Here is a 23,174-nt window from a genome sequence, read left to right on the forward strand (position 1 = left end):
GCAGTTTCTGCGTTTACCCGAGTTCTTCGGTTTCCCGCCCGACATCAACATAACGGTCGTGCGATGACGTTACATTACTACTTCGTGATGAAAAGTTAAAATTATTCGCCTTTTTTGACGATATTTGGCAAGTTTTATGTTTAAAAAGCAAATTTGGTGGTCAAAAGAAAGAAATAACACTGTAGCCTATATTAAGATGACAACTGAAACTTCCTGAGGTAACTTAATTTCAGCTACAGTAGTTACATGTTTAGTACATGTTGTAAGACATTGCTTTGTATTACAACACTGTCGAAATATTGATTAAACACTAAAATGAGGCACATTCTAATTGAATACACATTTAAATAGATTTAAGTAATTTTTGTTGAGTAACAGTTTTTAAAGAAAGAAATTTTGGGGTTTATTTTTCTATACGCATAAAATATATCCCCCAAATTAACAACTACAAGAAAAAGTATATAGTTGAAGTCAAAATTGTTAGCCCCCTATTGATTTTTTTTTTCTTTTTTAAATATTTCCTAAATTATCTTTAACAGAGCAAGGAAATTTTCACAGTAGGCTATGTCTGATAATATTTTTTTTCTTCAGGAAAAAGTCTTATTTGTTTTATTTTGGCTAGAAGAAAAGCAGTTTTTAATAACCATTCTATGGTCAAAACTATTAGCCGCTTCAAGCTTATTTTTTTTGATAGTCTACAGAACAACCCATCATTATACAATAACTTGCCTAATTACCCTAACCTGCCTAGTTAACCTAATTAACCTAGTTAAGCCTTTAAATGTCACTTTAAGCTGTATAGAAGCGTCTTGAAGAATATCTAGTCAAATATTATTTACTGTCATCATGGCAAAGATAAAATAAATCAGTTATTAGAGATGAGTTAAACTATATTATGTTTATAAATGTGTTGAAAATAATCTTCTCTCCATTAAACAGAAATGGGGGGGGGGGGTGTTGGGAATAAACAGGGGGGCTAATAATTCTGACCTTAACTGTATGTATATATATATATATATATATATATATATATATATATATATATATATATATATATATATATATATATATATATATAGCTATATATGTATGTATGTATGTATGTACGTATGTATGTATGTTTGTATGTAAGTATGTATGTATATATATAGATAGATAGATAGATAGATAGATAGATAGATAGATAGATAGATAGATAGATAGATAGATAGATAGATAGATAGATAGATAGATAGATAGATAGATATAGATATTTCAGTCACCAAACATAATTAGAAACTGAAAGATGATACAATTAAATTCAAGCAAAATATTGCAAAAAAATGACATCCTACAAAATTTAAACTGCATTTTAATTGCTGTACATCCTGTGTGTATTAAGCAATGTGTAAGCGAGGCGCAAAACTAACGCGCTCTGCACTGGACAATAGACCAGCCTTGTTCTGGTCTATTGAAGTTCCTCAAAATAGCAACGCGCCAGCAATGCGCCTCAACACACCTCCTTTTATAGACCAGAACGCCTATGGGCGCACATAAGAGCTTAAATGCATTTGCTATTTAAACAGTGTGGCTCAAAATGACTCTTGCACCAAGCTGAAACTAGCAAACAACAATTACGTCGTGCCTTGCATCTCATTCCGCCGATTGTATGATAGGGTCCATAGTTTGAATAGTTTGAGCTACAGTAACCTGAACTAATCAGAGGCTAATGTATGTCAGAATACATGAAATATCTCAAAACACTAAAAACTTAAATACGTCTTTTTAATAAATTTGATGTCATTTAAATAAATAGATACATTTGATAAAAGTCGACCCCCCCTGATCGCTAATGTATAATTAGCACTCTCTATATATACTGTTTATAAGCTTTTTCTGCCTTTTTCAGGTGAACATATAAGGAAGTTTCAAGATCTACTCAAAAAATGTTTTAGTTTTTTGTTATACAGTATAAATTTGTTCTATACAATGTAATTATTACTATTATTACATGTTTGTTTTATGGTTTCTTAAACTTTTTTAATTGTATTCTATGTCCTGTTTGCGTTTTTAGTCTTCTGTACAGCACTCTGGTTCACTTTCTGTGTTTTTAAAGTGCTTTATAAGTTTGATTGATTGTGTAAAATAAATCACAAATCATTTTAAGTGCTATGCATGTTCATGCTTATTTTCTGTTCTTGCCTTTTGATAGGGAAACCTACAAGGAGGCTTAAGACATCAAACATCAGTTAAATCACAACTGATTGTTAAATTAATTTAAGAGTGCCTTCAAATATCTGGAAGATGAATGTTTTCATGTTGTATGTGTATCCTTTATGTTATATTAGTGCTGATAGTACGCTAATGCATCATGTCCATGTGTGATGAGAACATACTGTAGTGAATCCCACGGAGTCACACCTCACGACTATTGAGTCAGATTAGCGAAGGCCTGCTGGGGAGTTTGGACACACTGATTGGTCGCCCACTGACCATTGCTCTAATCCAATTGAGTTCTTATGACTGAGCTCTAAGAATAGGACTAACTAAGCTAAAACACAACAGCGACAACATTTCAATGGAGGAAATGTTCCCGGATAAAAACTCTGTAGCACTTTCCACTGTAAAAGTAGCGTTTTCTTTTTCAGCATGTCATTGAGAGGCACAGAGGAAGATGCTTGAGAGGATTTTAACTGAGATGAAGATATCCAGAGGACGACTCTGCGGAGAGTGAATGTAGAAAGGTAACACGCTTTACAAATTGTCCTTGAACTTTTACATAGTCATGGATAAATACAGCGTACGAGTGGAGAGAACCACAACAGTTGCTGTGGCAAAGAGAAAAGACTTATTTAGGATTTTTATTTAGTAAGGTTGTCATGGCATGACCATATGCTTTATTTTTAAATGCACAGCATTTTAATAACAAATTATTTATTTTCTTTAAGAAAAAACACAATGAATTTGGCAGTGAAATAAAAAAAAAACATTTAAATTGAGCTGAAATAACACAATTGTTGATTTATTTGTGGGGGGGGGGTGGAGGGGGGCTTAATTGTTTTATGTTCAATCCACTAAAATTTGTAAAAAAGTATTAAGTTAACTTAACTCCTTCATGTTGTTCCAAAACAAATCAATTGTAAAACCTAGCAATGTTTACAGTGTACTAATAATCCGTAACAGTATTAGATTTTCATGACAAAATGCCATTACAAATTGGTGTAGAAACTCTGGAACTATCTGCTAAATGTCAACAGTTGCAAAGGAACATCAAATAACACACTAAATTAAACTCAAAATACAATCAAAATAGTATTTTCTTGCAAATTGAGATCCAATAATCTTTGTTTTTATGTGCAGCCTGCAAATTTATATATATATATATATATATATATATATATATATATATATATATATATATATATATATATATATATATATATATATATAATGATAAGGGGGACTACTTTAATTAAAATGTTCAATTATTATTAATAATTTATTATCATTAATTAGTTTATTAATGATCAACGTTAATGTAATCAATGTATCTTTTTAAAGTAGGCTGTTTCTACTTAATGTTTTAATGCAAGTGACAGTAGTGCAGGGGCCAAAGTCACTTTATTAATCCATTGCACAGACAACCAACAGATATTTAACTGCAGAAATGCAATAAAATGTATTTAAATCAGTACTTACATACGTATGCTCAGTTTATATACTGGAATAAGATGCTAAAAAAGAATACAGGAATGTTTAGACTGAACCCTTGCAAGCCAATTTACCTGTTAATTAGCAAACGCTGAACCTTTCTTGAGCGTACAAGTGGAAACAAAAACCCTACAAACCAAGTGATTATTTTGTTTGATGGAAATAGCCATAATGTGTAACATGCAATAAAAAGGCATTACTTGCCAATGACAGCTGTCTCTGAGTTTGCACTTTTACCGTGCTTTAGCTTTATTAGGAAGACACATTAGAGCAAATCCACCAGGCTCTCTCAAAGCCAATTACTACAGGAAAAGACTCGAAAGCAAATGTGAGAAAACAAGACTGACACGAAGAAGAGAAGAAGCCCCGTGTTTAGTTCTGTTACTCTTATGTGCTATTAAAGCATGGTAATTCCCCCTGTTTAACTCCTGTGGTCATTAAAGAAGTGTGTTGGACACTATTTTTGGTAATTGGGTGATGCATCAATCAATTGGGGTGGCAAATGAGTGACAGAATTTCTAAAAACACATACAAATAAATATATAGAATATAAGTTGCATTGCTATGCATTTATGACTAATTTAATAAGCTCTGTTCATTTAAAAAATTAAGCTTTATAAACTATTTTAATTAAACGATGTTGACGCAACCACTTTGGTCTGTGGCTTGGAAGTTAGCAGGAAATACAGTAACATCGTAGACAAATTAGCTTATTTCTAAAATAATTAGACTTTTCTAAACTGAAGACTGCCATGATATTTATTTCAAGATCACATGGACAACTTGGAAATATCAGCAAACATCTGTTTTTTAAACTTTTGTTAACACTTTAAGTAATAAAATAGCATGTTTGTTTTATTTAGTGCCTTTCCAGTGCTCAAGGACGCTTTACAATAACAGTGAAGGGAACAAAATCAGAATCGATAACCATAAAAGTGTAGAGAAAACAGCAGACTAATAAGAAATAACAAAGACAAGGGAACAAATAGCAAAGAAGAAATATAAGTTTTAAGGAGAGACTTTCCAGTATCAATTCATACTACATAACAACTGGTTTATTACCTGTGTATTATTTACCTGTGTAGGATATTGGCTGTTTATTAGTACTTATAAAGTATAATCTTATTCTAGATACCTAATCAATACCTAAACCCAACTACTACCTAAATTCATTCAATTTCTTTTTTGGCTTAGTTCCTTTATTAATTCGGGGTCGCCACAGTGGAATGAACCGCCAACTTATCCAGCACATGTTTAACGCAGCAGATGCCCTTCCAGCTGCAACCCATCACTGGGAAACATCCATACACACTCAATCACACTTATACACTACGGACAATTTAGCCTACCCAATTCACCTGTACCGCATGTCTTAAAACTGTGGGGGAAACCGGAACACCCGGAGGAAACACACACAAACGCAGGAAGAACATGCAACCACTACCTATTACCATTTAATAAGCAGCTCATTATTAAGCTAAAAGTCTTAGTTATTGGTTTGTTGATAGCGTGACTTGTCCCCTGAAATGAAGTTTTGATTAAAATATGTTATATTTGCAATGTAACACCACTGACACTAAAAAGTGTGACATGAAATTGTCAGAAATGTAGCTAACTTTATGAATAATAATAAGAAAGAATGTGCACCCCTCAGATCAAGCAGCACCTGCAATGACCCATGCATGAAATAGTCCAAATAAATTTCCCATCTTTTCTTAAAAGGGGCGACCATCCTTTGTGGTAACACCACAGACATGATTTTGTTTGATATGACAAAATATGTATTTTTAAAAACAATGAAATAGTACATTAAATAAAGTCTAGACTCCAAATATAATCAATTCATTTGTGTTTGAAAAATAACAATTGTTGCACTTACATTTCATGGTGGGAATATGCATATTTGATTACAAATGCAATCTCTCAAACTCCAATCTAGCAAAAATGTAGCTATTACCAGTGCACATTTTTATGTTTACAGAATACAAACATTTGCTGATTTATTGTAAAGTTGAAGAATGACTCAAGTATAGTTGCAAACTACATAAATCCATAATAATGATGGTAATGTAATTATGGACAGGGTAAAGTTCACAAATCAATATTAAGTTCATACAACAATATAAATGCTATTATATTTTTGTTATTCCAAATGTCTGTCACACGTTTAAATATTGTCTTTTAAAGAAAAATGGATCCATGTCATGTTTTTTTCGCCCTAAACAATGTTAAAGATATTTCACAAAATTGTAAATAAAACAAAGTAAATGAGCACATATAATAACAAAATGCAATTTTTCAATATTTAACATTTAACTCAATGTGTTTCCTAAATGTATTCAAATCAATATGTTGGGTTACACTTTAAGGCTGATTTATACTTCAGCGTCAAACGCCGGCGTATGCTACGGCGTCGCTGACGTGCACCTCTCAAAAAATGTAACTACACGTCGCAACGACGCGTAGCGCAAGCTCTGTGATTGGTCGGCCTGGTAGCGATGACGAGTCTGGGCGGGACCGAGAGCTGCGCGAATGGCGCGAGCGATTGTTTACAACTGTGGAGTCCCGTGAAGGAGCTCCGGATGGAAAGTTTTATATTGTGTTTACCTCATAAAGTTGTTGCACGTCGGCCGGTTCCTGCCTCAAAATGAGCGAGTTTGAGTCACTTATACAACCAGGAAGTGTTCAGGAAAAGCAAAACAGAAGCGAAGAAACTCGACACAGAGGAACATTTACACCTCACTGCCAACTAGCGTTTCGGAAGAGTTAATGCAGACCAACAAAGACAGCGCGCAGAAGTATAAATGCACAGCTGCGCGCGTTACATGCGCCGTGAGTTACGCCGGTCACTTGACGCAGAAGTATAAACCAGGCTTTAAGGCTGATTATACTTCTGCGTCAAACGCGTCAAACGCAGCTGACGTGCACCTCTCAAAAAATGTAACTACACGTCGCAACGACGCATAGCGCAAACTCTGTGATTGGTCGGCTTGGTAGTGCTGACGAGTCTGGGGCGGGACCGAGAGCCGCACGAATGGTGCGAGCCTGATGGAGCGATTGTTTACAAGTGTGGAGTCCTGTGAAGGAGCTCCGGATGGAAAGCTTTGTTTTGTGTTTACCTCATAATTAAAGTTGTTTTAAAATGAGCGAGTTTGAGCCACTTGTAAATCTGCCAACGAGCGTTTCGGAAGTGTTAATGCAGACCAACAGTGACCGCGCAGAAGTATGAATGCACAGCTACGCGTGTTGCATGCGCCGTGGCTTACGCCGGTCACTTGATGCAGAAGTATAAACCAGGCTTTAGTTTAAGTACCAATTCCCACTATTAACTACTGGTGTACTTGATATTGGCTGTTTATTAGTACTTATAAGTATCATCTTATTCTACATACCTAATCAATACCTAAATCTAACTACTATCTTATTTACTATTAATAAGCAGCTAATCATTCATTCATTCATTCATTTTCTTGTCGGCTTAGTCCCTTTATTAATCCGGGATCGCGACAGCGGTATGAACTGCCATGTTATCCAGCAAGTTTTTATGCAGTGGATGCCCTTCCAGCCGCAACCCATCTCTGGGAAACATCCCCACACACTCACACTCATACACTACGGACAATTTAGCCTAACCAAATTCACCTGTACCGCATGTCTTTGGACATTGGGGGAAACCGGAGCACCCAGAGGAAACCCACACGAACACAGGGAGGACATGCAAACTCCACACAGAAACGCCAACTGAGCCGTGGTTTGACCCAGCGACCTTCTTGCTGTGAGGTGACAGCACTACATACTGCGCCACTGCCTCGCCATAAGCAGCTAATAATTAAGCTAAAAGTCTTAGTTAATGGTTTGTTAATACCTATTGTTAATAGCAATGTGTTACCTGCTAAACTAAATCTGGTTTTGCAGTCGGAGCCGTTCCTTGACAGCAGAAGCCTGAAATCTTTTCAGTTGCTAAAGCTAATATCCAGTCAAATATTATGTACTGTCATCAGGGCAAAGATAATAGAAATCAGTTACTGGAAATGAGTTCTTAAAACTGGTGGTGCAGTGGGTAGCACTGTTGCCTCACAGCAAGAAGGTCGCTGGTACCAGCCTCGGCTGGGTCATTTCTGTGAGGAGTTTGCATGTTCTCCTCGTGTTCGCATGGGTTTCCTCTGGGTGCTCGGTTTCCCCCACAGTCCAAACGCATGCGCTTTAGGTGAATTGGTTAGGCTAAATTGTCCGTAGTGTATAAGTGTGAATGAGTGTGTATGTGTGTTTCCCTGTGATGGGTTGCTGCTGGAAGGGCATCCACATGCATAAAATATACGCTTGAAATGTTGGCGGTTCATTCCGCTGTGCCGACCCCTGATTAATAAAGGAACTAAGCCAAAAAGAAAATGAATGAATGAGTTATTAATACTATTATGTTTAGATTTTCGTTAAACAGAAATTGGGTAATTTTTCTAATAATTTAATGATAGTAATTTTTTATTATAATTAAGTTATATTTTAATTTTTAATATATTATAATTAATTATAATATTAAAAATAGAGCATTCCAAAAGTGTATGTTTAACAGTTTGGTTTCTGCTGCACTATTGATATTCTAGGGGAACTTCTCCTTTTAGTAAATGTCCATGAGTGAGTGTCCGTTATGGCATCTTGTGTAAACAACCTCATCATGTCTTGAGTTAGCCCCCTGTATAAATGTAAACTGGAATAAGTAATATAACTCGGAATGCATAACATTCAGTTCACACTTAAGTGTGTTCTTTAAAATTATATTATTTTCATATGCATTTGCTGAAGTGCACCTCGTTTTTCCACATACAGTTGAAATTATTCGCCCCCTTTACATTTGTTTCTCTTTTTTTAAATATTTCCCAAATGATGTTTAACAGAGCAAGGACATTTTGACAGTATGTCTGATAATATTTTTTCTTCTGGAGAAAGTCTTATTTGTTTTATTTTGTCTAGAATAAAAGCAGTTTTAAATTTTTTATGAACCATTTTAAGGTCAAAATTATTAGCCTCTTTAAGCTAATTTTTGTTTCGATGGTCTACAGAACAAACCATCGTTATGCAATAACTTGCCTAATTACCCTAACCTGCATAGTTAACCTAATTAACTTAGTTAATGTCACTTTAAGCTGTATAGAAGTGTTTTGAAAAATATCTAGTCAAATATTATTAATTGTCATCACTTCAAAGAAAAAATAAATCAGTTATTAGAAAGGAGTTATTAAAACTATTATGATTAGAAATGTGTTAGAGAAATCTGCTCTCCGTAAATCAGAAATTGGGGAAAAAAATTAACTGTATCTTTTCCATGCACCTGTGTGATGTGATTATACCTGTCAGAATGAGCACGTTTGTGACCCTGGCCGAGGTGCTGGAGTCACGAGCAGCACCGCTGGAGGAGGATGAGGTCTGGGCTCTGCTCTTGGGTGCCACAGAAGCTCTGATAGACATCTCCAGTAAAGGTAGACAGCTCTTTCCACCCGAGTAAAAGAGTATTACAGGTATAAGATTCTGATAGTATGATCACCTTGGAAAAAATATCACGGTTTCACGGTATTGTGATTACCGCTCTAAAATATGTTTTGTTTTAAAGCTCTGGGCAGAAAACAACCACTTTTTACCCCATTGAACACAACAGGTTTTAATTGAAGAAACATATATAATATTTTGGAGCAGTAAACAATTAAAGTTAAATAATTAAAGTAAATCATTGACTTCTGCTGTCTTTATTAGTTTCAAAAACACAGATTTATTTATGTCTTGAAAAGGCATCTTTGGATATCTGCCTTTTCTGTGGATATAAAGTAAAGCCACTGCAATGTTCAGCTTTATAGCATGTTTGGATGTTGGTTTATAAGCATCATGAAGATTTTGATGTGGAAGCTCTTTTTCTGCGGGAGATATTTGCCCTAAAAATAAATAAATAAATAAAAATTATTTTAAAAATTACATATACTGTTATCATCCCATGCCTAGTTTTCACCCACCCACTTCCTCTCTTGGTCCAGATGATGGGAACATGTGCTGTGTGATCAGCCCCGGCTCCATGCTCCTCTCTGCAGTCGGCAGTATTGCCTTCAAGACCTGCAGCCGATCTGAAGACGTGGGTTCATTCACTTGCCCAGAAATGTCTCAGAGCAACACTTCCTCCAGGAGACTGGCCTCAGAGAAAGTGAGCTGGACAACAGTAATGTGGAGATGGATGGCAAATCAAGACAAAATCTATGATTTATTTGCTCTGGGTTTTTTTTTTTAGATGGTGGTTTACTCACTAGGCATGACTCTCTATTGGGCAGTGGATTATAATCTTCCACAAAATCAGGTTGGTTCCTATTTCATTTTGTTATATGTTTTCTTAAAGGGACAGTCCACCCAAAAAATGGAAATCTACTCACTATTTTCTCACCATTGAGCGTTTCCAAACTATATAAAGCTTTATGTGAAACAAAATACAAAAGACAATTACTAATATATTTAAATTATATAGAACTGTTAGTATGTTAAAATAAACTCATGTTATGTTTATTAAAGGTAAAAACACCAATACATAAATTAATCTATAATAATACAACCAATTGACTTAATTAGAGAGAAAATTAAAAATTGTAAGCTAATACAATTAATCATATATATCATATGTATGCAAATATTATGACTTCAAAAAAGTTGTGGTAAGACTCTACAGTGCTTCCCACACATAGGGCCCTATCATACACCCGGAGCAATGCAATAGTCTTTTGCTAGTTTCAGCTTGGCGCAAGAGTGGTTTTAAGGCGTTGCGCTGTTTAAATAGCAAATTAATTTGTTATAAGTGTATAAGTGTTATGAAAATGTGAAAGAGGGTGATACTTGAACTGAACCTTTGAATGGAATCTCCCACTAGCCTGTCCAGGTCAGCGACACCCTGAACAGTCTTCTACTGAGCATGTGCGAGGATGTGGCTCACAGACGGGTGAACCTCCTGACGGTGCTGGAGACGGCTGAAAATCACCATCAGACTGCAGTCCTGCCGCGACCAGAGAAAACTATCAGACAGATGGCAGAGGACGTACTTCAGGTAACCAAATAGCTGGGTAATTATCGATTAGTAGCTGGGTAAAAATCGATTAGTGCAATCGATTAATAGCACTCTAATATACAGTACTGTGTACAGTCTTAGGCCACTAGTACTTTAACCAAAAAACATTTTTAAAGTCTGTTATTTCTATATGTTTTAGTAGAATGTCAGTTTGAAATATCAATTTACATTTCCAAAGATTATTTTAGTCATTAATTGTAATTCTGCTGTGAGATTATTGTCTGACACCAGCCAGAGATAAGATCTGATTATCATCCAGTCTTTCTGTAATGTCATGACGAAAAAGAACAAACTGAGACAAACTCAATCCAGAAGAATTTTGTCAACATCTCTAAGACGCTTCAAAAATCCTACTTGCAAAGCTACAGTACTGTTCAAAGTTTTAGGCACTTGTGTAAAGATGCTGTAAAATAAGGATGCTTTCAAAAATGATGCATAAACACATTTTATTTATCACCGAACTTATATTGACTAAATCAAATCAACACTTGGTATGAGCACACTTTGCATTTAAATCACTTGGTACACTTGCCCATAGTTATTCAGGTAGCTTTGCAGGTTTTTTTTTTAAGGATTTTAGAGATTTTGCCAATAAACAATAGTTTGTTTAACTTATTTTTTTTCTGTTTACTTTAAACCTTTTTTTTTTGTGTGTGAAAGTACTAGTGGCCTAAGACTTTTGCACAGTACTGTAACTTTCACTAAACATCACACATTGATTCATTGATCAATATTAGTCATTACATTGCCATATATATATATATATATATATATATATATATATATATATATATATATATATATATATATATATATATGTATATATATATATATATATATATATATATATATATATATATATATATATATATATATGTATATATATGTATGTGTGTGTGTGTGTGTGTATATAAAATAATTTTGTGAATGCAGTAGTTAATTTCATTTATTTGCATTTTATTTAAACTTTTTGTAACGCAAATATAATTTTGGTCACATTTTATTTTTAGGTACAATTCTCATTAACAAACTATAAACTAAGACTAAGAAATTTTTGTTCGTAATTTTCGCACGTTAAAAAAGATTTTCAACCTCACGTTGTGTGAATAGTATTAACACACTGCCTCCGAAACTTTCTGGGTTGTGAATAAAAAAATTAAATAAAAATCGAACCTGGTTCGGTTCGTTCACAGCAAAATCTTTATAGTAAAATATACCCAGTTCAGAGAATATTTTTAAATAAGGGCAAACATGTTGGTAATAAGTAAAGCTGCTGTTTGTGAAGTTGCTTGATGATCCTCTGCTGAGATTTTGAGAGTTTTAATGTGTTATATTTCAGCTGGTTTCATAAGGATGTAACTGAAGTCAGTTATTGTTCTGTGTTTCTGTTTCTGAACTTTAACTCAATTTAGAAAGGGACCAAATACTATCTAAACTGAAGAAATTTTACTCAGAGAATTTTGCTGTGTTGCTTCGACAGGTCAATGCGGTCACCATCTATTACAATGTCCATAGGTACTGCCAGTCTCTGTTCAGGATTTGTTTATGTACGTGACTGTGTGAAGTATCACAAGCAATGTATCAAAATTCCACAGATTTCCTGAAATAAACTTTCCATTTCAGGATAATCATAGCACAGCTCTTTCGTAAAGCAGTATTGGACGAACACAATATGCAGCCTATACCTTTTTCTTTTTCAACTTTGAAAAAGAGTGAAGAACAAAGTATCCATGCTTGAACTGACATCAAAATGTTTTGCGTTTTTTCATAATTGGTTAATTAATATGCATCGGTCTCAGTGTGCAAGGTTTGTTTGCGTGAATATGAAAAAAACGCCTTCAGTGAGCAAAGACCTTTAATCTTAAGATTAAGATCATGCACTTTAAAAGTAATAATAAACAGTCAGTATTTTAATCATAGGCAGTTAATGAACCAGTAGTTAATAGATGGAATTAGTACTTAAAAGGATAGTTCACCCAAAAATCTGAATGCTGTCAACATTTATATTCTCCCTTCTCTATAAAAGTTTCGTTCTTTCGCTGAACACAAAAGAAGATAGTTGTACCTGAACCATAGTTGACACTAATCTCAATGATAAAAAGCTTACATTAGTTCAGGGGTCACCAATCTTGATCCTGGAGGGCCGGTGTCCCTGCAGGGTTTAGCTCCAACTTGCCTCAACACACCTGCCTGGATGTTTCTAGTATACCTAGTAAGACCTTGATTAGCTTGTTCAGGTGTGTTTGATTAGGGTTGGAGCTAAAATCTGCAGGACACCGGCCCTCCTGGAACAAGTTTGGTGACCCCTGCATTAGTTAATGTCTTGTGACAATCCATTATATTAAAGTCATAAGAAAAGTTTCATTCACTCACTATTTATTCCTCTTAATTGGTTATAAACCTTTATGAGCTTCTTTTTTTGTCGAACACAAAAGAAGATATTTTGGAGAATGCTGAAAACCTGTAACCATTGACTTCAATAATAGGAAAAACAAATACTATGGAGGTCAATGGTCACAGGTTTTCAGCATTCTTTAAAATATCTTCTTTTGTGTTTGACAGAAGAATGAAACTGAGTAAATAGTGTATAAACTTTCAATTTTGGGTGAACTACACCATTATTTCTCTTTATTCAACACTTAAATAATACAAGTCACAGACTGAGTTAATTTTGAGAAACTGAAATAGTACATAATCTTTGTTTTATTTACACAAAAGTTATTTTTACACAGTATTTAATGCCATAGTAATGAATCTGCTACAGTTAGTTAACATAAACTAATGCTAAGTACTGTTTTTTTTTTTTTCTTTCCCAGACTGAAAAACCCTCAAATGATTCTGCTCATCTCATAGACCGAAGCCAAATGGTTAGAGAAAGACTTCGGGGTATGTTTTATCAAATACATTTATTATGATTAGCTATTTAATAAGCCCCCAAAGTGACATAAATCTTTAATAAAGATAAATTCAACAGTTTCTTGTGACGTTTCAGGTGCTTCCAGTCAGAACTCAGTTTGGACACAGAAAGGGAACAGCACACCGTCAGCAGCAGACTTCAGCAGGTCAGCAGCACTGTGATGCTTACTTATATTTAAAGGGTAACAGTATATTACAATCTAATATTATATTATAATTATGCTCCTCAGATAATGTTTTATACTCATATTTAGGCCTATTTTTGATGATCTAAAAACATTATAAGATGATCTAAAACTGTCCAAAGTTGCTTCAGTGTTTGGTTTAATATTAAAGCTGTATTGAAATGATCTGAACACAAAGAAATCACTGAATAGAAATTTACACTCAGTCAGCCGCACGGTTTAGGGCCGCTCGATGGCAACACATAGCAAACACATGCGCTATCGGTGAACTGATGAACTAAATTGGCCGTAGTGTGTTTGTATGCGAGAGTGTATGGGTGTTTACCAGTACTGGGTTGCAGCTGTAAAGGCATCCGCTGTGTAAAACATATGCTGGAATAGTTGGCGATTCATTCCGCTGTGGCCACCCCTGATAAGTAAGGGACTAAGCCACAGAGAAATGAATGAATGAAATTACAGCTTTAAATTCTTACTTATATTAAAATACACTTAATTCCTAAAAAAAACCCTGATCTATCAATCAGAGGAAAGAGAGCACGAAGAAAATGATGTGCAACAGGTTATCAGGAGAGATTCGATCATGTTAATCATTGAGCACAATTATATGGAGACCAATACTTCCCGATTTTAATAAGATTAAGACAATACTCTGATTAAGAGTCTAGCATGTAAACAGAGATTTTCATAATCGTATTAAACACTAATCAAATTAAGGCATGTGGAGTATGCCTATTTTAGCCGCATCATTGAAGTGCAGTACAGACATGTAAACCTCTTAAACTATTACTGTTGTGTAGGACTTTTTGTGACATGATATTTCACACACACACATGCACAGCTGTTTGCCTCTATTCTCTGCACCTACTGAGTCATTAAAGGACCACAGACACACACACCTCCAAGTGCACTCACACCAAACGCAGTGAACTCTTGGAGACTCGTCACACCCACCATCATCAAACGAATGCAGAACGTTGTTTCCTGCAATTCGACAATGTTTTTGATTTCTTTTCTGTACTTCTCAGGACTCTTCCCATCAGGCACAGGACATCAACATGACGTCAGATTGACAATGTACCCTAATGTCGTGGGGATGTTGCAGTTTGTTTGGAAATGAAAATGGGGTTGACATTAGAAACCAACATCAGGCAGACGTCAATGTCCAACCTAAAATCAACCAAATATCAACGTCTAATGATGTTACAGCTTGACGTTGTGTGGACGTTACCACTATTATGTCTATCAGACTTTGAATTTTAATAATAGTAATTATAATAATATTCCTTCATTCATTTTCTTTTCGGCTTAGTCCCTTTGTTAATCCGGGGTTGCCACAGTGGAATGAACTGCCAACTTATTCAGCACGTTTTTACTCAGCGGATGCCCTTCCAGCCGCAACCTATCCCTGTGAAACATCCACACATACACTCATACATTATGGGCAATTTACCCTACCCAATCCTCCTGTACCGCATGTGTTTGGACCAAGTGTGCCGCAAGCCTACGTTTGAGTGAAGGTTTCGGCCGTTAGATCGCCCCCTGGGGGCTGGCTGCAGTACAAGTCATAAAGCCCGCCTCCTCCGTGTTAATGAAGGAGACTTGAGCCCAAATAAAAAAAAATATTACACTTGCAATAAAATGTCCCGAAAGATAGTTCTGGTCGATTAAGGCACTGGTTATTGTGCTGAAATAGGTGCAGATCTTCATTTTTGTAAACAGTTTGTTTTTAGCAGTAATTTAATGCTGGGCGTGTCATCGTGATTGACAGCTGTGATTGACAGTTTCTCAAAGCGCGGCGTCTGAGCTTCGGCAGGAGACTGAAGTAGACTGAAATGTTATTATTCGATTTCTGTGTTATTTTACCATGACAAAATGAGTTCAGCAGTAAACTATAGTTTCTGACATACATGATCCTGGTGGAACACTGTTTATTCGCTAAGTTCAGGGCTTTTTTCGGGCTTTATTAGTTTGCTGATACACTCCTAGCCACCCAGATAGCAAAATACAGTTCCGGCTAGATTCTCGCCTGCCGGAGACTTATCTCTTAGAGCTCAGACTGACTAATGTTACCTCTGCTGGACCTACTCCGGATGCCTGGACTCACTACCCAATTTCAGCCCGAGTCAATCGAGCCAGATGCGGCGGCCGAGCGAGCAGGCTCCAATTTCAGCAGTCTTTTGCGACAGTTTGTGCCCGTCAAGCAGGCGTTTTGCCCTCAAGGCGTTCAATGGGAAAAAGGGCTGTCGCGTCGTCCATATTTTTTACAGTCATTGGTTTGGACTGTGGGGGAAACCGGAGCACCCAGAGGAAACCCACGCAAACGCAGGGAGAACATGCAAACACCACACAGAAACACCAAGTGAACCAGCCGAGGTTCAAACCAGCGACCTTCTTGCTATGAGGCGACCTTTTTCTGTGCCCACTGCGTCGCCCAATTATAATAATAATTCCTTGCATTTGTATAGCGCTTTTCTGGGCACTCAAAGCGCTTTACACATAGGGGGAATCTCCTCAGATTTTGGTTGTCATACCTGACCAATTAACAACATAGGCTCATTCTGAAAACGTAGCCCTATATACATTTCTGAAGCCTGCAAATTATGTAGTTAGAGCTACGCATGTCTGCATTTGGGCCTTAAAATGAACACTACGGGGTGGTGTGATGCAGTTTCTTTTTCCGCTACCAGCCTAACCTGTGTGCCTAACCACTTACCGCAGTGTTGACAGCTTTTTCGCTGTTGCCAGTTTGTCCAGTGGCTTGCTGCATACGTCGAAGGATTTGAGATGCAAAGCGCATTTGAGCGTTTGACCGGTTTGAGTCCAGCGAAGAACGTTTCTAGAAAGCAGGTAAAACAAAAACAAAAGCCAAAATATAAAAATAAACAAATGAATAACAGAGCGAGAATGTGGTAAAAATCAGGCTGCCGCGAGGGCTTTTCTTTTTCTGGATTGCTTTTGAAAACACTGTCGGTTGGATTAGGGAAGCGAGTGGGTGGATCAATTGGTGCTTTTGAAAACACTGTCGGTTGGGTTTAGGGAAAAAAGGGGGTGGGCAGGGCTTCATTTGCACCTCATTTTACTGATCCCCCTCCTCAACCGCCCTCCTCCCCCGTCCACTGTTCACTTTCACTTTCTTCCGCAACTCCCCAACCCTCTTCACTTCTGTTCAATACAACCAACCCCCGGACTCTTAACTTGCGTCCGCGACACCCCTCCGCCATCCGACGCCTCGCTATACACTTTCATGCATGATACCTCTAAATCCTGGGGTAACATGCCGGATCTGTTACTCCAATCTGTTCCAGGACCTCGCACTTAGCAAATTAAACACTGGGGGTGGGTCAGTCAATCAGTCAGTCGACAGCGGTGGATTTATGTTTCAGAACAGCAGGCGCGAATGGCACTTACGAAAGAAATTTAAGATCTAAGAAAGCGTACACATCGGCCATTGGGGGATTCGTGAAAACAAAAAAGCAAAAAAAGTACCTCCCGGGATATATTTGGGGCTCTGCAAAAATGTATATTTGGGTATGTTTTCAGAATGAGCCTGGGTTGTGAATAAATGCCAGTATTTGACGTCGATATGACGTTGGTTTAAGATGTTGGCTTGTCGTTTTATTTTTGTCACTTTCCAACAAAACCTAAAATCAACCAAATATTAATATCACTTGACGTTGTTATTGGTCAGCAAAATAACATTGTTCTTAGACACTGACTAGACGTTGAATTTCGGTCAACTGACGTCACGACCTAAATCTAACCTAATTTTATTTTCGTTAGACATTGTGTGCCTTCTGGGTTGCTGTCGCTCAGATTTTATATAAAGTATCTTAACTTCAGAAGATGAACAAAGGTCTTTTGGGGTTTGCAATGGCATAGGCGTCATTTAAGGTGAACTAGCCCTTTAAGTGTGTTGGAACAGTTGGAACTGAACTGTGCAGAGCCAAGTCAGACACCTCGATTTCGAGGCTTGTATATCAAATATGCTATCCAGCAGGCTTTATCATGTACATCTCTGAACTTATCTTCTTCTAGATTTCACAGTTCACACCAGAGAAGCAGAAACAGCACATATATGAGCCAAAGTCCTGTTCTTGACCGACGCCGTCAGTTCGCCTTGAGGCCAGATCAGCTGTTTGCCTCTTCTTTTAGCCTTAATGAACGGAAAATGAAGGTAAGCAACTGCATAAATCCTTTTCATAGATGCATCTCTGGTGAAAATCCCTCCTTTGCGATCAAAACAGGTCAAACAAGTAGATCTAATAGGAAAGACTAAACATATCCTTGATCTCACAAGTGTAAATCGAGAAGTTTTATATAGTACAGTGTTTTCTTTGCATTTTACAGGACTTATAGTTTAGCCTACAGCATTGCCATCTAAGTATCCATTATCACTGTGCATATTACTTCATATTTTATAGCATGATGGGATTTTTTTTAACCCAGTACCTGAAAGATGCAATACTATGTCATTTATTTCACAGTAAGAAACTTATTAATGCTTAATTTAGATACACAAGCCTGACTTATAAACTTTATAAAAGGTTTTAGAACAAAAAAAGCTTCTATTATTGAGGTGGTTTATCATATGACAAAAAACATGCCATATTTATCACTTTCAGTACTTTTAAAATTTCCTGTTAAATAACAGTGAGATATTGCATTTATACCACTCTATGTAGGCATGTGGGTGTGTCTGCAGTGTGTAATGGCCCATTTATTTAAAAATAAAACATTAATGACAAAATAAAATAAACATATTACAAAAATAATACCTTATGCGTAACCTCGAAAGAAAATAAATATATTTAAAAATAAAACCTTATGCATAACCTCAAAATAAAATATATTTAAAAACTAAAACCTTATGCATAACCTCGAAATAAAATAAAAATATTTTAAAAATAAAACCTTATGCATTATCTCGAAATAAAATAAATATATTTAAAAATAAAACCTTATGAATAACCTCGAAATAAAATAAATATGTTTAAAAATAAAACCTTATGCATAACCTCGAAATAAAATAAATATATTTAAAAATAAAACCTTATGCATAACCTCGAAATAAAACAAATACATTTAAAAATAAAACCTTATGCATAACCTTGAAATAAAATAAATAAATATATTTAAAATAAAACCTTATGCATAACCTCGAAATATAACAAGTATATTTAAAAATAAAAACTTATGCATAGTCTCGAAATAAAATATATTTAAAAAATAAAACCTTATGCATAACCTCGAAATAAAATAAATATATTTAAAAAATAAAACCTTATGCATAACCTCGAAATAAAATATATTTAAAGAAAAAAACCTTATGCATAACCTCGACATAAAACAAATATATTTAAAAATAAAACCTTATGCATAACCTCGAAATAAAATAAATATATTTAAAAAATAAAACCTTATGCATAACTTTGAAATAAAATAAAAATATTTTAAAAATAAAACCTTATGCATAACCTCGATATAAATTAATTAATTAAACTTAAAAATAAAATCTTGTGTAACCATGACAACAGCACAAGTTCAGCTCTTCAATGTTGATGTTACTTGATGATTTAATGAGGCTATTTAAGGATGCTTACAATTAGTAGAGGGTTAATTTAGTAAAAATGTTGCGTCTATTTTTGTTTTTTATTGTGAAAAGTTTTGGGCATCAAATATGATAAATAAATAAATAAATAAATAACTATTTTTATACTTCAAAATGAAATCTTATGCATAAACAAAAGAACAAGTTTGCTTTGGACTGTTCTTTGCTGATGGTATTTAATGATGCTTTTAATGATGCTTTATACAATTTTTTAACTATTTAACATGTTTAAACCATTACCTGTTAGAATTAGTTTAGAGGAAAATAAATATATACTTAAAAGTATGTAGAAATGAGCATGTATACTAAAAATATATATTTGTGGGATTTACTAAATTTTTTGAAGGTAAGTGGTTGCAAACAATTTATTATAGGCTAAATGTAAACAAGCAAATGAAATGTAGTAATGTTCAACTTAATTTGTTTGATTAAATTCTGCCCATATTAATTGTTTGCAACCACTTAACTTCAAAAAATTTTGTAAATCCAATGAATTTTTTTTTTTTTGTGTAATGGTGCAACACTATGACCAAAAATGCCATGAGCTGGTTTTATTTAGTAATCCAGTGTTCTTATCCTGCCCCATATTATTCCACTTAAATTCCTCACCGATGTGTTTGTGTTCATCTTCAGGATACGGGCCCAGAGTTCATCCGGATGCTGGAGGAGCCTCTTGTCGTTTTAGAGCTGCCTAATTCTATTGTGGTCAGTTTAATCTCTCTGAGAGCGAGAGTTTGGCTCGACACCAAATTATCTGTTGCATAATGCCAACACTGCCGGCCTGGATAAGACTGATCACTTATTTTTGATCTTATTTCCCCAGTCAAACAAAGGGAAGTCAAGTTCAAACCAAAGGGACTTGACGGTTTTGATGCCAAACGGACAGAACGTTCTGCTCAAGTGTGATGTGAAGTGCAGAGGACGCGACGCATTCGATATGATCGTCGCTCACACAAACCTCGTCGAGCATTTCTACTTCGGCCTTGCATATAGTTATGGTAATGTGTTTTGTGATAGTGCTGTTACTAAGATAACTGATATGGTTTTATTAATATTTTGAATTTTTCCATTCTTTTTATTTATTTTAACTTAACCCTTGTGAATTGTAAAAATCGACTACCCTTTCATTATGTTGGTGGCTATTTTTGACCCATTGACTTCCATTACAGCCACATTTTTTGATTGCAAAGGCATAACATCATATAATCATGCATACTTGATTGTTGCTGGTAAAATTCGTAATTTTTACTGTTGATTATCAGTTGGCAGCATTGACCCTTTAGATAGGCCTGCGCAAAAATGGCTTTTATATGTACAAAAAACAGTTTCCGGCTTTTATATGGAGTAAAACAGCAGATTATAGTGTGTGTGCAGAAATACACTCTTATTATGTTTACTATTATCACTATTGCTTATCTTGATTTTCGCAGACATATCAAGGTGTGTAAAGGTTTTTCTTATAGTTCTTCCACAACAGACGCGGATGAACGGTCAATCGTGAGTGATTTACAAGTCAATGCAAAGACGAGAATAGACAGCAGCTTATCAAACTGGGCTCGGCTCAGTCGGAAGCACTGCTGAAAGCTTCCATCATCCAGGTACAGTTCCTGAAGGAGTTGATGAACTCGCAGAGCTGGGTGCACCTCTGAAAGGATCTAGTGGACTCAGGGCATACTCACATCATGTACAGCTGCCTTGAACCGGGCCAAAGCACGCTTGTCCCCCCTTCTGTCTCCCCTGATGGCCCGCACTCACATTGCATTCGGGCCTGAGCACGCTTTCGTCATCGATGATGCGCTGTTCAATTTAAGAAGCGCTCTCCACATTGAAGATTTCTTTATAGTTATATCGCTTTAGTCGTTTGATATGCGGTGACACGCAGTCAAATATTTCGCCGAACAGATCAGCCCCTTTTGACGCTCATAAACAATCGTAAAGTCGTCGTGCTGAAGGAATGAGGAGGTTTGCTGAAAGTGCAGCTGTTGTGCAGTGAAGGGTTTGCGTCTTTAATAAACTACGACAATTTGTGTTCATTGAACAGTAAGAATGATTAATAAATCCGCATTTTGCACTCACACTACAACCTACACGAGCCAAAGCCCAAGTGAATCGTGCTTAGGCACACCTCTTCCAACCGGGCCAGGGCTAACCAATGGAACCATGCCTGAGCCAGATTCAGAGCAATCACACTTCTCAAACGATCCGGGAAACGAGCCTGGGCACTGTTCGGATAGCATAATGTGAGTACGCCGTCAGACACAGCGCCGAACTAATCTAGGCTGTTTTTCAGCCTTCCTAAAGCACATAAAGTACAGCTAATCTCTCAATAAAATCCATCTTAGACATTTAGCAACGAAGCTCGAGCCCATGACGCGAATCCGAATCTATTGTGAAGCGTATTTGACATGCAAATGAAGCGAGTAAACAAAATGTTTACGCGTCTATTTACGCAAGACTATTTATTTGCACATGCCCCTTCTGGTGTGAACACAGCATTACACTCTCCCACACTCACAGACACACACTAAAGTCTAAAAAAAAAACAGAAAATAAGCTTTTTTTTTGCACTGCAACTGATGATCATCAGTAAAAAAAATAGCTAATTTTACCCTTTCCCAACAGAAAACCACCAACAATCAAAAATGCATGATTATATGCCGTCATGGCTATGTTTGATTACGATTATATATACATATTTTTTCCATTTTCCAGATAATGAGTTTTTCTTCCTCGACAATGACACAAAAATATCCAAAGTTGCCCCAGGAGTCTGGAAAAAAGTGCCCACTGCCACATTCGTGCTTCACTTCCGCATTAAATATTTTGTGAGCGACGTATCTCTCCTTCTGTAAGTCTGTTTTTTCCTCATTAAACGCAGTGGGGGTTTTTTTTGCTAGTGTTGTCTTACTTATCTCTTCATCCTTACAGAAACAAGTTCACCCGTCATCAGTTCTACCTGCAGCTCAGACGTGATCTTCTGGATGATCGGCTGCAGTGTAATGAGGAGACCTGCCTGTTTCTCGGTGCCTTGGCTCTTCAGGCTGAGTTTGGAGACAGTTTGCCTGAGGTAAACACTGTATGCCTGTGGTTAGTAGTAGTGTTGTCGAAAAGATCAATATTTCTATACATACAGTATCTATGAATCTGTGATTCAGTCTTGGGGGTCTATTTTAACAATCTAGGGGTAAAGTCTAAAGAGCAGGGCACAAAAGCATTAAGAGCATGCCTGAATCCACTTTTGCTATTTTACGGTTGGAAAAATACACTCTGTGCCGTGGCGCTTGGCCTAACAGGGTTATTCTCTCTATGAGTTCTGGGTGTGTTTTGAGAATAAACCAATCAGAGTCTCATCTCCCATTCCCTTTAAGTCATTTCCTATATAAATGGCGAACTTTGTAAGTGGAAAAACTGAACGACTAGCAAGAATACATTTAAACAGAGCATCTGCAGCAAGAGGATAAAGAATGAGCCTCCAGCAATTGACCTTTACTTTCACTTTCTCTTTCTCTCTTTCATGGATACGGAAACGGTTTACGCAGACATCCATTACCCTACACAATTAGTTTTGTTCGTTAAGCACAAAGATTTGTTTCAAAACTATTTCTAAAGTCAGTTCTAATTTCCAGCAAACAAATAAATGAGCAATAATAACGAAGTGTGGTCAAAAAAACGAGTTTCCAAAGTA

At 36.1% G+C, this 23,174-nt stretch overlaps 1 protein-coding gene and 1 long non-coding RNA gene across 8 annotated transcripts in view; one reads left to right on the forward strand and one right to left on the reverse strand.

Moving 5' to 3' along the window:
- The first annotated feature begins 15 nt into the window (after positions 1 to 15).
- frmpd2 (FERM and PDZ domain containing 2) overlaps positions 16 to 23,174 on the forward strand; it is a 423,788-nt gene continuing 400,629 nt past the window's right edge. For 3 of the 6 annotated variants that reach the window (XM_073918011.1, XM_073918008.1, XM_073918010.1), the window contains exons 1-13: positions 29 to 218; positions 2,192 to 2,723; positions 9,043 to 9,164; positions 9,711 to 9,874; positions 9,959 to 10,024; positions 10,586 to 10,759; positions 13,597 to 13,666; positions 13,773 to 13,842; positions 17,917 to 18,055; positions 20,123 to 20,194; positions 20,313 to 20,487; positions 22,202 to 22,337; positions 22,418 to 22,556. In XM_073918011.1, the coding sequence (XP_073774112.1) occupies positions 9,044 to 9,164; positions 9,711 to 9,874; positions 9,959 to 10,024; positions 10,586 to 10,759; positions 13,597 to 13,666; positions 13,773 to 13,842; positions 17,917 to 18,055; positions 20,123 to 20,194; positions 20,313 to 20,487; positions 22,202 to 22,337; positions 22,418 to 22,556 (1,326 nt within the window). In that variant the 5' untranslated portion in view covers positions 29 to 218; positions 2,192 to 2,723; position 9,043. Of the gene's footprint in view, positions 219 to 2,191; positions 2,724 to 9,042; positions 9,165 to 9,710; positions 9,875 to 9,958; positions 10,025 to 10,585; positions 10,760 to 13,596; positions 13,667 to 13,772; positions 13,843 to 17,916; positions 18,056 to 20,122; positions 20,195 to 20,312; positions 20,488 to 22,201; positions 22,338 to 22,417; positions 22,557 to 23,174 lie in introns of those variants that run through there. The other 3 variants (XM_073918009.1, XM_009306390.5, XM_073918012.1) reach the window with 3 other exon arrangements.
- Positions 9,413 to 23,174, reverse strand: part of LOC103911892 (uncharacterized) — a 117,582-nt gene continuing 103,820 nt past the window's right edge. The window contains exons 7-9 of one of the 2 annotated variants that reach the window (XR_012387775.1): positions 10,563 to 10,708; positions 9,690 to 9,879; positions 9,413 to 9,611 (exon numbers count right to left, since the gene is read on the reverse strand). This is a non-coding gene — a long non-coding RNA (uncharacterized lncRNA). Of the gene's footprint in view, positions 9,612 to 9,689; positions 9,880 to 10,562; positions 10,709 to 23,174 lie in introns of those variants that run through there. The other variant, XR_012387774.1, reaches the window with a different exon arrangement.

This window comes from Danio rerio, chromosome 12 (genome assembly GCF_049306965.1).
Source record: "Danio rerio strain Tuebingen ecotype United States chromosome 12, GRCz12tu, whole genome shotgun sequence".
Lineage (NCBI taxonomy): Eukaryota > Metazoa > Chordata > Actinopteri > Cypriniformes > Danionidae > Danio > Danio rerio.